The sequence below is a fragment of the Aotus nancymaae genome, unplaced genomic scaffold, assembly GCF_030222135.1.
Source record: "Aotus nancymaae isolate 86718 unplaced genomic scaffold, 86718_ANA_hifiasm-v0.15.2.pri h1tg000041l, whole genome shotgun sequence".
Classification (NCBI taxonomy): Eukaryota; Metazoa; Chordata; class Mammalia; order Primates; family Aotidae; genus Aotus; species Aotus nancymaae.
The window spans coordinates 42,397,839-42,416,105 of record NW_026988455.1 but is presented as its reverse complement, the minus strand read 5'-3'; the positions used below and the strand labels follow the sequence as shown (position 1 = coordinate 42,416,105).

At 43.0% G+C, this 18,267-nt stretch overlaps 1 protein-coding gene across 18 annotated transcripts in view; it reads right to left on the bottom strand.

Annotated features, from left to right (window-relative positions):
• TRPM3 (transient receptor potential cation channel subfamily M member 3) overlaps window positions 1-18,267 on the bottom strand; it is a 605,449-nt gene that overhangs the window by 57,978 nt on the left and 529,204 nt on the right. For all 18 annotated transcript variants that reach the window (XM_064361657.1, XM_064361664.1, XM_064361658.1 and 15 more), the window contains 3 exons: window positions 16,056-16,184; window positions 11,236-11,487; window positions 4,374-4,548 (listed from right to left, as the gene is read on the bottom strand). In XM_064361657.1, the coding sequence (XP_064217727.1) occupies window positions 4,374-4,548; window positions 11,236-11,487; window positions 16,056-16,184 (556 nt within the window). The remainder of the gene's footprint in view (window positions 1-4,373; window positions 4,549-11,235; window positions 11,488-16,055; window positions 16,185-18,267) is intronic.

The following is an 18,267-nucleotide window of genomic DNA, read 5'->3' as shown; positions in this document are numbered from 1 at the left end:
CTTTGGTCAAGCAACACTCCCCACACTATAGCTGTTAGGCATCAGTGTGCTCTGAATCCATTAGAGAAGGTCAGTCTAGAATACTAAACAGATGCACAGCTCTGAGTCTTGAGAACCGGAGTTTCATGATCGCAATGCATAGCAATAGCCATCTCCTTGGTTCATACTGCTCTAAGCTGCACCATAAGCAGGGGTATTTTAGACACTGACTCCTTGAGCTGTCCTGATTTCCACAAGGGAAGTGAGGAACAATTAATTTGAGGCAGAAAAATAATTCAGTGTGTTTTAGCTTTACATGCACACACATGACAAAAACACTAAATTCAGTCAACATCACAGAGACAACATGGATACAAAAAAGCAAGGGTTTTTTTTTTATAGCAAACCTTTGTACTAAATATATACATACATAAATAAAGCAAAAAGAAAACAGAAACCTTCCTACCCCAAACTACCTATTAATTTCAGATGGAAAAGCCCTAGGCAGTAGGAAAAAAACAACAACCCAGGCTTTAAGTAGATTGGATAATTTGAAGTGAATGGAAAGGGCTAGATAATATTAAGTTGTCATGGTAGAAAGTAAGTTTTGGACAGTCTGCTTTCACATTACTATCTAAACTTGTAAAATTACTCAGAGAAGCAGAAAGGAGGACTAAATTTAGGCCCTGACTTAATGCATTCAAGAGCATGATTCATCTTCCTCCTGCCCTGGTACAGCCTGGGGAATCTGAACATACAGCCGGCAACACATGGATGCCCTGTAAGTAAATGAAAGTCGCATCCGTTCAGGGGCTGGAGAAAGCCAGAGATCCCCCACTTTCCCTGCCAAGAAAGGTGTACTTCTAGGCACCTCACACACCAGAACGCAGAACCAGATTTCTAAGCTGGCGAAAGTCCATCTAATTTTCGCTTCGCTCCAGCTTTGGCGTGAAATGCTGCTGGGCTGGAAGTGTATTCTGCTGCTCCTCTCCTCTAAGTGGCTTTTCCCCTCAAGTTCCAGTGGGATCCTGAGCAGCTCTCAGAGGCCATGCCACATGGGTCACACTAATAAGACTGCCCGAAAGGGTGTCACATTTGGTAGCCATGCATTTAATAACCCAGAGCCCAAGTCGCTTCCTGGCAGCCCTTAGGTTGGGTCTTGGAGAGCTAGGATTCTACATAGCAAACACGTGAGGACAATTTTGGGCTATTTGAAAGAAACTAAACAAACCAGATAGGAACCAACCACACAATACCAAGTTCCATTCCCACGAATTAAATCAGGGCGGTAGGCAAAGTTTCCAGGTAGGGCAGACAGTCACTGTCCCTTCCCCAGGTTCCGTATCTTCTGCTTCCAATCATATTCTCTCACTCTTCCCTGCTTCCAACCCCAAAGCAAACATTTCAGCCTCCACAGAGAACTTAGGTTAAGGTGGAACTATCAGTTGTGTTTAGTCCAACATGGCTTAGAGGTGACAAGCACCTAATTTATTTTGTGACTTTACAGCGACTCCATCTTTTTCCTTTTGGTTTAGTTTTAAGCACATTTGGAAAGTAACCTTACAAGTTGCATTCTAGTATCTTAGGCTTTATTGATCTTATCGATCTTTGTTTTCTGTGTTTAGAACAAATAACAGAACAAAAGGTGGAAGGCATATCAAAAATCTGTAGTAAGGTAACATTGTCTCCCAGAAGTGAGGGCATCAAAGCTGCCCTCTCTTCTGAGGTATATGATTGACCCCAAGGGCCCCATCGTACATCCATATACATCTAACCCAATGAAGAAAGAATGGTTTCCCAAACATGGAATGGGCTCAGCAATTCTGAAGTAAAAAAACAAAGAGTTAGCTATGGAGCACGCGCATTCCGTTAGAAATGAGTCACTCTGCGAGGGTGTGTTTGGATGAGTAGCACTTCAGAAGGCCCGCACGGGGTACATCCACAGGATGGGACTGGCAGACCCTGGGCAGGGCTGGGGGTCCAGGCAGGTAAGAGATCCGATCAGCCTGAAAACATGCTTCACAAACCAACCTGGGCATGACACGGAAAAGAGGCAAAACACCGCAGTGCAGCATAGATTCGTACCTTTCTCAAACAGCTCGGTACTGGGTCTCCAGGGCCGTTCTGAGTGACCAGGCAGGGCAGTCATCCAGTCCTCACTGGGCCATCCAGTGCCATAACATGAATATCAAAGCATTTGGAGGACAGGGATGTTCAGTGACCTTAGCCAAATGTCATGACAGATTTGGGGGCAGCCTTCTATATCCATTTGAGAAAGGACAAATACTCGCTAGCACTGCACAGAAAACTGGCTGATTTAGCTTAGAACAGTGGCTACCATTGTAGCAATTTCAGAACATCAAAAAGGAAGGTAAGTGGTTGGGGAAGGGCATCGTGAAGGCTGCATCTATCCAAGGCTGGGTCAGTTACACATTGGGATTTAGAGTTGAAATTTATTCTCACACACATAGAGCTCCACAGATCTAATTAACAGTGTGGGAAATCTATTTTCATATTTCACTCAAAACACATCTTCTCTGTCTCCAGGGGGTTTTTGAGTTCTAAACTACAATCAGCCCTTCTTTTAAAATAACAATAATAAATCCTCTTATTCAGCCAGATGGTGGTGTTTGTTGCACTAGGCTGGGTTCATAGTACAACATCAATAAATGGCCACTTGTAGAGGGACAGACAGAATCCCATTTATAAAGCACACCTACACCTCCCTCCTTCTCCCATCCCCAAATGTGGCATTGTCAAAACACCCCTGGGTGCTCAATCTCATTTTGAAGCAGAAAGGAAAACTAAAAAAGGCAAAATAATATAACTAAGAGGAAAAACAATTTCTTGGGGGAAATAGCACATTTAATCTCTTAGTAGAATGATCATAGGTGGGTTTCTTAAAAGTGTTGTTTTGCCTTTAGGGACTGTTTGAAAGCAGGCTCTCAAAAGGATTTTCCCCAGTCCCTGGCAAGCTGTCTTGGTGAAGGCTGCACATTGTCAGCCAAAGATATTACAACCAGGAGTTGGAGTTAAAATTCTTCCTCAGTGAGCTGGCTAAGTCTCATGAAACAAGTATTTGTTCCAATTAGGTGTTCCAAAAGTCTTGCTTGCCTCAGATAACACATTTTGAGACGGGAAGTGTATTTGTTCAGAATCCATCGTGGAAGAATAAATGACATACCGGTGTGTTCTGTTGCCAGGGTACACATCCTCTTCACAGGTCTGGAGGACTCACACTCTTTGGTACCTTGTTCCTATTTTCCTGGTCTCAGTCCTACCTGGGATGGGCAGTGGGAGGGGAGATGCTAACTAGTCTCTGCTCCTGCTCTTAACAAGCTCTACTACCTGGTTATATAACCCTAATCCATGTCCACAGTCCAGGGCTCAGATGGCTGGCCTGTCAGCAAAAAATGTCTGAAAAATGTTAATGCAACAATGTTGGAGGGATGTTATTTCCAGAACTAAACTCCTCAGGGGAAATGAGAAATCATTGCTCCTGGGATTCAACTCCTCCACACTGAAAGATGTTTCTTTAATGATGCTTTCTTCCCAAAAAATTTCCCAATGCCTGGTGTGTCCTGACATTTGATCCAAATCAAATCCTGGAACAGACTCCTAGGATACAACTATCTTCAAACTCCATACAAAAGGAGTGTTTATTACAGAGAATCAGCATCTATTAGGGCATGAAACCTTGGGGGCCTGCTGGCGTTCACTCCCCACACTGAATCGTTTCATAATATAGATACTCTTTTTTCTTTGGCATTAATAGCAAGAAACTCAGTTTATGACCTAAGGCATTTTCCATACTTCCAGGCAATGAATACTAGCTTCCTATGAGTCTCAATAGCACATAATTTAAGACAGTGGGAAAGAGAGTTGGAGATTAGTTTCCAGTGCAAGAAAAATACCATGCAGATGTTTGCCCTTACTCTTCAGTTCTGATGGTGAAACTGAGCATTGTTTATTTGTTCTGAAGTCCAAGTGAAGAAATTTATTTTCTAAAGGCTGGGGCTGATGGCTAGGGTAGAGATGGGGAGTTAGTGACATAAAATATTACTGATACGAAAATATTCAACACATGGTCTTGGGATTTTGAATCATAAAGTAATTTAGATCTTTTTAAGTGGTTCGTTTTTTGATCAAATTTGGTTATACCAGATGTCGATTCATGTCACGGAACATGACATAACTAAAGAAACACCCAAGAACTACTTTTCTAAAATTGTACATTCATCTTCTGTAATTTTGTTTTTCCTCCAAGATGGCTAGGAATCGGTCCTCTATCTTGAGCCATTTATTGAGAACAAACAAAATGAACTTGGAAAAGACACACCTGAATTGAATTTAAATACCTGACTTTGGTGTATGAGAATCATAAACTTGCTTACGGTCTATCTGGTCCGCAAACACTTCCCCATAAATCATCCAATAGGGCATGTAGAAGATGTTCTTGGCCAGTTTCCACGATGGTTCCTCATTGGGAAAAAGAATGGCTTGCCTGGCGACCCCAAAGCTCATCAGCACCACCAGCATAATGATGACAAAGTACATCATGTCTATCATCTGGAAGGGTGAGGAAGCAGAGGGAGAAACAACAGAAAACCTATATGATTGAGTGTTCTTATAAATGCTGACAATGATGGGAACCTTTGGAGGAGGTCTGCTTTCTAGGCTGCTGATAAGGGATGTTTAGATAGGGCGTTGTGTCCAGATAAGAAGATGCTTGTTCTATTGAGGCCAGTGTCCACAGAATTCTATCAGTAACTCAAAAAAAAAAGTACACACACAAATGATGCCTGTTCATTTTTCATTGCTGTCTGTGGGACCGAGTCAAGGCCAGGCATGGGAGTCATAAATGGAAGCTTAGGCCTCTATGTGAATCCAGTACTAACTTTTTCTCTGCTCCTGGGGGAGGCAAGTGTCCTCTCTGAGTCTCTTTCTTCTTAGAGAAATTGGAATTGGGATAGTTGAACTATTCCAAGAATGATTGCAATGCTGTAAATTTCCTAAGTTCTGAAAGGCTAATGAATAATTGGAAAGCTAAAAAAAAATGCTTATAAACAAAGCCAGGATAAACCAAATATCCATTATATTATGTCTTATCTTATGGCCCCACTCTACTGCATGGTATTCTACCGCCAACCAGTCTCTCACAGAGAACTGCTGTGCGTATACTTCTCCTGCAGGGCATCCCATTGGCTATGGACGGTGCTTTCTTAGGCATTAGAATCGTGCACCCTAATGACTCATACCCGTAACTGACATGTTTATAAAATCCTCCAGGCTGCTCTCTAATATAATGTTATTTCTTGTTCCTCTGTCTTCCTTGTTTCTTTCCATGATGTATGTTATTTGGGATCTGTTTCTTATATGCCAAATGACTTTCCTTTTATCACCCAAAATATTAAATAGATGAGGATGCAATAACGATTAATTTTTCCTAGCCAGAACCCATTACTTCCTCCTTTTATAGGCCACAAGGTAGGTGTGTTTGTCTGGCTGGGTTAAATATGATACTAGCCGCAGCAAGAGTGATAGAAGGCAGGCATATGACCAAGACAGGCCAACCAGAATCCTTTTTTTGGTTTTGTTTTGTTTTTAACTGAAGCTAGGAGAAAGAAATTCCTTCTGTCTCTGTAATAGGGTGAATTCAGAGTGTCTGAAAGTGATCAGAGTGAATGAAGCTGATTTGCAGGCGAAAGAGAGCAAATCCCGACAGTGGTTGGATCTCTGTTTGCAGTAGCCCCTGAAGCCAGTTTCATGATGCCCTTCTATAAGTCAGTATATCCCTTCTAGGCTTAAGGTAGTTGAAGATTGGTTTCTATCGCTTGCATCAAAACATCAAATACAAAAGACTTTCTCTTAGATATCATGCTTCCTGAAGGGATGCCCATCCACAAAGAATGCCTAATGCTACTTTTATCAATGATAATGAAGCCTTCAAATTAGTTTTATAATTTTATCTTTTATTCCTTTTTTATTACTATTATTATTATTATTATTTTTTTTGAGACAGAGTTTCGCTCTCATTACCCAGGCTGGAGTGCAATGGCACGATCTCGGCTCACCGCAACCTCCGCCTCCTGGGTTCAGGCAATTCTCCTGCCTCAGCCTCCTGAGTAGCTGGGATTACAGGCGCCCAAGACCACGCCCAGCTAATTTTTTTATATTTTTAGTAGAGAAGGGGTTTAACCATCTTGGCCAGGCTGGTATGGAACTCCTGACCTTGTGATCCACCCATCTCAGCCTCCCAAAGTGTTGGGATTACAGGCGTGAGTCACTGCTCTCGGCCACGATTTTATTTTGAAAGAGTGCATTCTATGGTGTCTGTTATTGGAATTCAAACATTACAGGTTTCCTTGTATGCTTTTAGGGTACTGGGGTCTAATCAAGTTTCAATGCAACTTCAAACTTCATCTCACAAGTATGGCATGACTTCAAAACCAAACAGGAATATCTTAAAATCTGACATTGATTCATATTTTTAAATTGTCTGTAAAGTTGTATGCTAGTTAGTTATTTCTGCTATAGTTTAGTGGTCTCAGAACTCTTTTAAAGTGAGGAAGCCAGCTGTGTCGAAACAGTTTATAGGAAACATGGGTCTGTTTTTCATCCTCTCTTTCTCTTATTTGGTAAAATTCTTTCATCATTTATTTACAAAAGTTCTATCAATGAAAAAGCACACATGGGTCCTTCATGTTATGTTTGTTTATATTGATTAAAAGATGGGTTGGGAGAGGAAGATTTCTGCTCATGAGATTTAGAAGCCAGTTTGACCCAAGAAAACTCAGCCAGTAAATAAAGAAACTGTTCTAATTTAATTTCTCAGGGTTGTTTTTGTTCAGATTGATTGTGTTATCTATCCAAAGGGTCAAAACAATCAAAAGGAAGGAAAAATTCTTCCCAAACACTTAGCTTCATATATTTCAAAGAAGTCTTAACTTTCATACAAATACCAAAATCTGATGGAGTGGAGTGCAGAAATAGAGCATTATTGGGGGGAACTGGGGCTGGCCTCCTCTTTTAAAGCCAAATTGTCCAGTTGGTTCAATATTAAGGGAGCTGATCCTGTCCTAATCTTGTAAATATCTTTGTGTTCTACAGAGGAGAGTGTGTACATATATAATACAGTATATACACACACACACACATATACTATAGTGGTTAAACACATGTACTTTGGTGTCAGAATACCTGGGTTTTCGTCTTGACTTTCATAGTACAAATAGCTACATGGAAAAAAATCCACACAAAAAGAGTAAAAATGGTTACAAAAATAAAGTCTTTACTAAACATTAAAAAAAAGGGAAGAGAAAAAGAAATAGAGGTAGGTGGCCTTGGGCAAGCTGCTTAGTCTTGTTTTATTTGTAAAATAGGAATAAAAATAACACATTTATTTTGTAAAGATTAAATGAGATAGCATGTGAAACAATGTGGTAAGTTCTCCATAAATGTTAATGTGTTACTATTATTGCAGTTGGAAAGCGATCAGGCTGTGGAGTCAGATAGACAGAAATTTGGATCCTGTCATTGTCCGTTGCTTAGTCTCTCAATTGTTTGTTCAATTATTAAACACATACGAACACCTCTTTCCTGTGGGGGTGGGGGTATGATGATTACGAGTCTGACATGGTATCTGGCACACAGCAAATGATAGCTATTATTATTGTTTTTATTCTGTGTTATATAAGTGAGCTTAGTGCTAGGCTTAGAGAATTCCATTGAGAGGTGGAATAAGAAGGAAAGGGGTCAGGATTTTGTTAAGTGATCCTGGGCCTGCAGCAGAGTAATCGGAGTCTTTCTGGGTATGTGGGCTTTCCATGCTGTGAGGTGTTTGGTGCACTGGTTAATTATATTATGGGAAGACCCAATTTCAAAATGGACTCCTAATGATTGTGTGTCCAGGAATCTCATCAGCGGTCTGTCCCTAGATGACAGGGCAGGGACTTAATTGGCTGTTTTGTGCTGAATGGGGACTCCCTAATGTTGAGAGGCTTTCAGTATAACACATCTGGGCACATTTTGTTAAATTCCAGCCTGGTAGTCCACCTGGCTCGCTGATAAATTCTATAGGCATATTTTATCTACCTTCTGGATCAGTGCCTCAGTTATTGAACTGATTATCTTAAAAGCCCCTTGAAAGAGAAGCAAAGTCCCCAAATATACTCATTTTCTACTTATTCTTGACTGATAAATGAAGTCATTCATAAGTTAAAAGGTACAGAAAATGCAGTACATTCCTCTTGCATATTCCTGAGTAAGGTTTCATTCTAGTCAAAACTGGGATAATTATGCCATTATTAAGATGATAGATGTGGATTTTAAAATAATCTCACTGCATTAGCGTGCCTTTAGTTATTTCAAGTATATAAATGCTACCCAGGCTTTAAAGGGTAATATATTTAGTTAGTTTGGGTCTTTTCAGATTTTATATGTTAAAATAAAATAAGGTAACAATCAGAAAAACAACCAATTTGATTATGTAATCACAGAATGCAGTAATTCTCAACAGACGCCAATTTCATTCCCTGGGGGACACGTGGAGATGTTTGGAGACTTTTTTGTAGTCATAACTGTGTGTGTGTGTGTGCATGTGTGCATGCTACTGGCATCCACCAGGTAGAGGCCAGGGATACTGCTAAATATCCTATGGTACACAGGACAGCTTCCTAAAATAAGGAATTATCTAGCCCACAACATCAGCAGTGTCAAGGTTGAGAAAATGTGGCCTAATTTTATAGCTATTATAGTTCTTTGTTTTCACTGGGTCCACTTGAAAATAAATTTGAGAATCTCACGAAAGTTTGTCCCCTCTGTCCAGAAAATTCACACACCCACACATTTTTATATATAAACTGCAGAGAGGGTCCAGAGATTCTACCTCCTAAGCCCTATCCATAGACTCTAAATCTAGACTCTCTGCTTTTAGACAGAAATTTTCACCAGAATCTCAAATTCATTGTTAAAGTGCAAAGAAGATGATATAATAGAGTAAGATACACATTTTTTTCCTAGTCAAAAAAATCCCCAATTGAACTGGGGTTCCTTTTTGGGTAAGTAACTCAAGCTCATGAATTCAAGTTTTTTCTTTTTTTTCTCTCTAGAATGAGTTTGGTGATATTTGCCCTAAACAATGCTGGTGTTTGTTATAAATACCATTTGTATAGAAGGGTTAGGAATACAGCATAATAATCATGCTCACCAATTTTTCCTTATTTTCACGGTATTTAAAAATGTCATTTGAACAAAATAACAGATATAATTTGTCAGCAGCTATCAGCTGTGAGACAGACATAGCTGGTCATTTAGTACGTGTTATTTATAATCATTACAACAATAACCCTATAAGATATGCATTTATTATACATTACTACTTTATAAATGAGTAAATTGAGTCTCAAAGGGTTTTAAATAAATCGCTCAATGTGTCATACCCAATTCATTCTGAATTCAGATTTGTTCTCTCTTTGCATGAGTTTGTCAGTACTTTTGTAGGAAAAGTTGTGGTTAAGATTCATTTCAGTAGAGATACACACATACATAGACAGGGCTGTTTTATAAATATTGAATTAGCAATGATACATAGTAAATCTTGAGTGGTAATAATAAAGAACATCAGCCAAGCATGGTGGCTCACGCCTATGATCCCAGCAATTTGAGAGGTCAAAGTGTGTGAATCAGTTGAGGTCAGGAGTTTGAGACCAGCCTGGCCAACCTAGTGAAACCCTGTCTCTAATAAAAACAAAAAATTAGCCAGCTGTGGTGGCAGGTGCCTATAGTCCCAGCTGCTTGGGAAGCTGAGGCAGGAGAATTGCTAAAATCCGGGAGGCTGAGGTTGCACGACTGCACTCCACCCTGGGTGATGGAGTGAAAAACTGTCTCGAAAAATAAAGTAAAGTAAAGAACATCTATTGACTAATTATTGGTTTCAATGGCTGATACAATGGAAGTGAAGTGAAAGATGTTAGCAAAGAGGTTTTTCTTTTTCTTTTTTTGAGAAAAAATACCTTACTGCTGTCTTGAACTCTGGGCTCAGGTGATCCTCCCACCTCGTCTCCCAGGTAGCTGGGATCATAGGCTCATGTCACCACGCCCTGCTAATTTTTCAGTACTTTTTGTAGCATCAGGGTCTCACTGTGTTGCCCAAGGTGGTCTCAAACCTGGGCTCAAATGATCTGCCTGGCTCGGCCTTCCAAAGTGCTGGGATTACAGGCATGAGCCACTGTGTCTGACCAGCAAAGAGGCTCTTCGGTAAGAGGTGTTGGTCATGGTAGGATGGATGTATTTAACTTTTCCACATCTGTTTTGTGAAAGTAAAGTAGGGGATACGCTTAAAAAACGGGGAGAACTGATTAAAAGTATCACTTTCTGGCTTCAGGCTCTGATTCTTCCCCGAGTGAGTTTTGGGAGGGAGCTCGTTTACTGACATGCTCCTAGATTCACATCGATGCTGTCCTCCTAGTGGACAAAGTCTGGAAGCTGGTGTGTGGTCAAGGACTATTGGAACAAGTCCTCACCATTTGTAGGGAAGCATATTAGCTTGCTACTTGTGATTCTTTCTTCAAGAATTCAACAAGTGGGAGCATAATTCTGGAAGTTAGTTCTTAACAGACATCACTTTCCAGTAGTTAACAAACACATGATGCCTGATAGAACTTAATGTTCAACCCAACCCAACTCAGCTCAGCTCAAATAAATTATGTTTTTCTTCCCTTTGTGTAGGGTAAGGCATTTTTCTAGAACTTTATTTAAAAACACAGGATCTTTAAAAAAAACTCTGTTAAAAATTTGTACTGGAGACCCATTCCTCCTCAAACATCCAGCTAAAATGTAACCTCCGTGTGCTTTTTCTGATCTATATTATCTTTTCCATGGTTCTGTTGTACTTTAGACACATCTTTATTACAGCATTTTCCACATAGTATGGTAATTATCCCTCCCTCCCTCCCATCAATTTTAATCTCATGGAAAGAACATTTTTGTACACTCAACTCCTAGTCCAGTACCCAGCACAAAATAGATGATCTTTATACATTTTTTCAGTAAATGAATGAGTGACTGATACATTCTCCAGTTTTGTCTATAGATATGGTCAAACCCTCAAACGTTCAAAAGGAAGTTATAAAATAAGTCTCTAGGGCCATCTCATTTAGACTTTGATACTAGGCCCAGATGTATTATTTCCCCCTATCTATCATCACCACTCCTCCTCTGAAAACTTACAACATGGAATCAAAAGATCCTACTTACCATTTTTCCAATCATCATTACATATGGGCCCAAATACTTGTTCACGCCGAAGATGTCTAGGAGACGGATGTACCAGTAAATGATGTTCACGCAGTAGATGACCCTCCCATCACTCCTGAAGGGCTGGTCTTGGAGACGAAGGATCATTCCGACAGAGAACAGAAGGATGGCAATGAGGTCCGTGACATTCCAGTACTCCTGCAGCCACACCTTCACTTTCTGCAGCAACTTCCCTGGCTCTGACATCAGAATCTATAAGGCAGGAAGGAGAGCACGGTTAGGTCTGGTTTCTGTCTGCTTTTTCAGCCCAGTTGGGAAGTGCTTGGTCTGTTGGCTGATATTAGTAGCTTGCTTTGTCTACCTATATCTACTTAAATACTTGCATGCTATGAAAGTCCAATTGAGCTAAGCTTAGGCAATTATTCTGCTGCAGTATTCCAGAGCAGATATAAGCAATAATTTTGATTCTTTGGGTGGCTGTAAAATTCTAAGACACATATAAGAGTTTGCTATAAAATGATTCAATCCCAGTATGCCACACACCTCTGAAGTCTTCCTTCATCTCTGTAAACAGTGCCAACATACTGAGTTCCTCAGGCTGCTCACTTGGGAAGACTCCTCCATTTTTCTCTTTCACATCCCACATCCTCTGCACCAAGTCCTATCACCTCTGTTTCTAAATGCAACCTAGCCAACTACTCACCACCTCCACTGCTGCCGCCCTATTCTAAGCCCCGTCACATCTTGCAGATCGCAGCAGCCCTCTAACTGGTATCCCCGCCATCGTCATTGCCTACCTACCATCAACCCCTTCTCTGAGCAGCACAAGGAATGATCTTCAAAAACCTGGATCTTTAAAGATTTGGCTGGTGATTACCAGGTTTTACGCATAGGTAAAAACTCGTCAAGCTGTACCCTTATGAGTTGTTAACTTAGCTATAAATTATACCTCAATTGAGAGACTTATGAGACAAATGAACGACAACAGAAACCAAAGCAAATTATTACAATAGTATACTTAAGCTTTCTGATGACTTCCATTACAAATAGTGAAAAATGCGAACTCCTTATGGCGGCCTCATTTCACATTCCATCATATTCTCCCTTATTCTCAGCTCTGCAGCATAACAAGTTTGTTCGATATTCGGGATGCTTGTACTTATTCCTTCTGTTCAGCACTTTCTTCTCCCAGATTGCTATTTGGCTCCTCTTCATCCTCAAGGTCCCCAATCAAATGTCCCCTTTTTAGGAAGGCCTTTCTTGACTACTTTAGCTGCAGCAGGCTTCATGTCCCCAAGTCACTCTCCAGTACCCTATTTAATTTTTGAAGTTTTCATCACTATATGAAATCACCTTCTGTATGCTTGTATATGTATGTGTGTCTGACTGTCTACCTACCTATCATCTATCCATCCATCCATTCTTCTCTTTTTCCTAGACTGAAACTCTGAGGGCAGACCCTTTGTACCCCAGGCCTGTTACGTATTTGTCAATGGACTGACTATCGCATAGGCACTAACAGCAATTTTCCAGTCCATTGCATATCCTAACTCCTTCATGGGACTCTTGCCTTAACTTAAACCTAGAGAGGCTACCATGCATGGGTCTATGAAATGCACAGCTGGACAGCAGGACTTGCACCCATCCTGCACCACAGACTGCCCAGGACATGAGAAGCCAGGGAACCCCACTTAGTGAAGCTGTGCACCAGGACTACCTTCCTCAATGGCTCATGTTTACCCCTGAGGATTCCATCGCTTCAAACCATGACCAACACCTTTCCCCACCACAGAACCTCTCAAAGGAGAGGAGAGAAAAGACTGGAGCCAGGTCTAGCTCCAGCTATTTGTGTGAATCCTCATGTCCACTATGATGGTTTACCTTAATCTGAAATAGTAAGGAAGACAGGTTTTAGGAAGTCAGGGCTGGGGCTTGGAAGGCGGAGCAGGGTACCAGGACCTACCTGCTAGTCTTATTTTTTATAGGCAGTGTCCTGCCCTAAGCTCTAGCCCAGGGGATCTAAACTTTTGTGCAAATCAGAATCACCTGGAGGGCTGGGTAACAGTTTCTGCGTCAGTAGTCCGGGGTGGGGTGGAGAATTTACATTTCTGACAGGTTCCAGCTCCTGCTGGTGGCCACGGTATGAGGACCGTTGTCCATACTCATCAGCAATCTCTGCTGCTGTCCTCTCACTCCCTGGCTGCATCTTAACAGAGCAAAAATCCATGTATGTAGCTGGGAAGAGGGGGTTGATGGGCAATGCCTTGAGCTTTTCCAACCCTTTGCTCACACATTCCTACAACTGCTAAACACAGAGGTTTGTAATGTAATTTTTATACAGTGAAGCTTTTTTTTTTTTTTTGGGTAAAGTCCCAACATTAAAAAAGAGAGCAGAGCAGTCTGGGGTGAAGCAGAAGTAGGAAGAGTCCCCCCTGCCTCCTCCACCTCTCAAACCAGCCCTCAGGCATTTGTCTTCAAACCCTGAAAGCCTGAGGAGTATCATGGGGGAGCAGAAAGAGCAGCGAGTCTAGGGACGGATCTGTCAGGTTGTCCTTTCTAGCTGTGGAATACGGGGACATTTCTTAATTCCGGAGTCTCAGTTCCCAGACCTGTACAGTGGGATGTTCTCATAGTCACGCTATCGACCTCACAGAATTGTGGGGAGGAGGATCCAGATGAGATAATGTCTACCCACGCTCACTGTAAACAGTGCCATGCTATTAAGGGATTACCAGGGCTTGCTTTGGTGACTCCAGGCAGAAGTACGTGGGGCTGGGAATGGGGGCATCATGGGAAACCACAAAGCCTTCCTTGTGTATCCCTGGGAAGGCACCAAAGCATGCAAACTTTTCCATGTTCCCAGGATCTTGCGTCTGAGCCCTGGAGGTCCTGCGTGCTGACTGTGAGGAGGCAGGAAGGCCGTGGTCTGTGGGGTCCTCGCCCATTGGTCATCAAGCAACTCTTGAGTGAGTTCAGGGCAGGACATGGGGGTTGGGGCACTACCTCACTGGGCCGCAGAGGAAAAGGTCAGACTCAGAAGTGGTCACTGCCTCACTCCTCACAGGAAGCGAGGACTCTTTGGTTGACCCCTTCCTGACCCTGGCCTCCAAAGCCCTGCCCTCCCTGCTATTCTATGCCTCCTCAGGGGAAATGGATATCCAGGCCTGGAGGCTCCTGGCAGCCTGCCCGTTTGGCAGCCTCTGCCAGAACAGTCCGTGGAGTACAGGCTGCTCCCTGTCTTCTCCCAGTCTGGTCCCTGGAGAGACTCCAATCTCCCTGCTCAAGTCCTTCCCTTTTCTGCTTATCATGGGGAAAGAATATGCATCTAGGCGTTAAATCGCGCGTGCGCCAGCTGGCACAGCACAGCCACAGGGCCTCAGCAGGAGCAGGCCTCAGTTTTCAGAGCTGCACAAAGACCAAAGCAAATTTATTACTGTTTTTCAGTTTGCAAATGGGAAATCCACAACATTGGTCAAGAAGAAAAGCCACCATGCATGGAAGGACCGAAGTGTAGACGACTAGCTGGAACAAGGCAAGGCATTCCAGTTTTTTTTTTTTTTTGAAAAAGGAAAAAAAAAGATCCAGGCTCTTGTCAAATGGGACTGGCATACCCACTCCTAAGTTCTCAGGATGGGGAGATGCTAATTGGAGTTAAAATATCCCCCAAATAGTTTAAAAACCCAAGAGAAGGGCTTAAAATAGAGAAAAGATGCAGTATCTGTTAGATGCAGTTGTATGGAAGTCATAAAAAATATCTTTTCTCTGGAAGAGAACGTTCTAGAGCTGAAACCTTGCCTTTTAACCTGTCTTTGTATTGAAGGCAAGAATGAAGGTGTGGATTTGTAGGAGTCCTTTTTTCCTATGGTACCCAGTATGTTCTCCCACTCACTGTCGTACAGCAATTAGGGTTGCTCTCGAGCTCTTAAAGGCGTAGTGGACTTGACTGGGAGCATTTCCTCCAGAAAGGGCCTGTCTTGCCTACCGTCATTTCAGGAAAAATGCAGAGAAATCAGCACTGCCTCCTAAGCCTGCCTTCCCTAAGGGTTGTCCCTGGTGGAACAGGCGCTCTTGGTGAGCATTGAGCAGGGTTGCAGAGCCCTCTTGTGGACTTTCGCTTGATCACAGTCTTTTTAGCAGCTCTGAATCTGATGGGCCCCTGGGTTACCTCTGATTTCAAATAAACCATTTAGAGGTGGCATTTTGAAGGCTCCTTTTAGGCCATAGGAATGGGGGGAGGAAAGAGGGACCCCTCGCCCACAACCTGAAGGACCTGAGTTCGGTTCACCTTGGTGGTCCCTACGGCTGGTGGAGTGTCTGGTGCCCAGCAGGTGCGAGCGGAACGTTGAGAAGAAAAAAAAACAGAGAATGAGGCAAATGAATGAATGAAAGCAGAGTTCCTCCTAGAGCAGCTGAAACACAGCCGGAGACTCACAGGTATTGACAGGCTGTGTCCAAAGACACCCAGACTAAGGGGTTGAAAGGGGAGTTAGAAGTGGCAACATCCAGAAAGTCATGTTTTTAGGGATGAGTAAAACAGGTGTAAACGGCGTTAAAAACAATTGGAGGCCTTCTGGGACAAAAGCTATGTTAGCAGAGAAAAGAACAGACCAAATCCTAAGCACTCGGAGTGACACCCATATTAGGACCACACTGTGAAGCCTCCCCAGGTTGGTCAGAGGAGCAAAGCGGCAGCTGTGGTAGCCTTAGAGAAAACAGTTTCAAGCTTAATGTGCATCTCAGGCATCTTCCTGCCCTCTCCGTCCACAGACAGAACTTAACCACTGTCCTTCTCTTACGTTTTCTTTTATGAAAGCCATTACCTCTCTCATCTTTTCTATTCCCAGGGTGAAAATATAGGAGATGACGATCCATTCCTGGGTGGACGGCCAGCGTTCCATCTTCACTAACACGATATAGTTGAAAAGCATCAGGTATCCGATATACGCCAGCTGTAAGGAAATACAATACGGTGCTCTGGCTGTTCAGGCCCAGGAGCCCCAGCAGCAGCCAAGGCCACCACACAGCAGCACAGAACAAGGTCAGCAAGCAGGACACAGAATTTATGACAAAATGAACTTGAAGGTGCTAAACTACCAAAAGAATTAGAGCTAAGACTGTAATACTTAGAACATGCAATCTTCCTTTTAACCCGTTCATGTGTCTCTGGGGCGCTGGTGCTTTGTTTGAATCTATGTGTCACGATGCATTTTGTCTTGCAGTTACCCATTTTTGTGTGTGTGTTTTCCTGGCTAAAAAGGGAACCTTGGCTGTCAGTGGCTGCTCTTGCTCATGCGTGGACCTTAGGTTCTTAAACTAGGACAGCACGGTGGATTTTTGCCTCATGAATGCCAGGCAGAATAAGCGTCCGTGAGAAGAAGAGGAAGCAGAAGATGCATGTAACACCTGTAAATTGGTCAAACCAATATAAAAATAGCCAAGTGCTTGTCTTGTCAGTGCCCTGGGAGGGTTTTACCGTTTTCATTTCACCACCTTCCTGCCCTACCCAAGTTAAAATATTCCTTCCTGGTATCTGCTGCATTGAAACAAAACAAGAGAAGAGAAGACAACACAATTTATAGAAAGGAAAGGGTCTGTGTGGTCTTTTGTGGACTGGAGTGGGATTTAGTCCCCAAAAGGCTCTAGCTCCTTGGAGTTGGATCCTGATGTGACTGGCCGGATTGCTGATGTTTGGGAGAACTCCCCAGGGTTTGGTGACTGTTCCTGGAGGATTCAGTTGTGTCAAGGTGAGTGAAATGCAGGGAAACTGGTGAGGCTCTTGCATAAGGGGCTGAGGAGCCTTGAGAGAAAACTCACTCACCCTAAGGGAAATGGCAGATTAGCCGGGCCTTCTTCAGGCAATGCCTCAAGTCGGCTGAGGCGCTCACTGGCCTCAGGGGCTGGGAGCAGGAACCAAGGGGGAGTTTCTTAAAATCTGCTGCACTCTTCAGAGTGGTGTAGCAGATAACAGGACACAGTGTGGGTGAAAGGACTGAGGCCTTGAGGGATCTGCAGGTACTGTGTGACTTTGGAGCTGGGAAGCTGCTTAGAAGGTAGAGGGAGCTGCAGCCTTGCTGGGGGATGTGCTGCTTTCTCTACTAAGGAAACTTTCTCCCTCCCACTTTCTTTTCCTAATAAAAGGATTCTCTTATTTTTTGAGACAGGGTCTCACTCCCACCACCCAGGCTGGAGTGCAGTGGCATCGTCATCTCAGCTCACTGTAGAAGTGACTTCCCGAGCTCAGCTCAGGTGATTCTCCTACTTCAGCCTCCTGGGTAGCTGGGATGACAGGCACGTGCCACTATGCCCGCTAATTTTTGTGTTTTTAGTAGAGTCGGCATCTCACTTTGTTGGCCAGGCTGGTCTCACACTCCCGGTCTCAAGAGATCCTCCCACCTGGGCCTCCCAAAGTGCTGGGATTACAGGCATGAGCCACCATACCCAGCTGAATGGATTCTTGGTTTTTGGGTTTTTGTTTTTGTTTTTTGAGACTGAGTCTCACTGTGTTGTCCAGGCTGGAGTGCAGTGGCGTGATGTCATCTCACTGCAAACCTCTGCCTCACCACCCTCCCAGGTAGCTGCAATTACAGACACCTGCCACCATGCCTGGCTAATTTGCATTTTTAGTAGAGACAGGGTTTCACCATGTTGGCCAGGCTGGTCTTTAACTCCTGACCTCAAGTGATCCACCTGCCTTGGCCTCCCAAAGTGCTGAGATTATAGGTGTGAGCCGCCACGGTTGGCCTAAATATATTCTGCGACTCCATCACGCCGCACATTTGCAGACACAACTGTCGCACAAAAGTCCCTTATATCTTAAAGGGTGAAGTATGTCAGAGTTAAATGAGATGGCTAATGAGAGCTGGGCAGCTAGGCTCACTCTCTACCTGCATGGTTGGTACTGATCCACCCTCACCCCCAGGGGCCTATCAATCTTTTCAACCTATGCCTAGGTTCCTACCCCTCCCCATCTTCAGGAATCATGAAAACTTCTCATGGAAGAGTTTACTTAAAATTGTGTAGGACGCTGTTTAA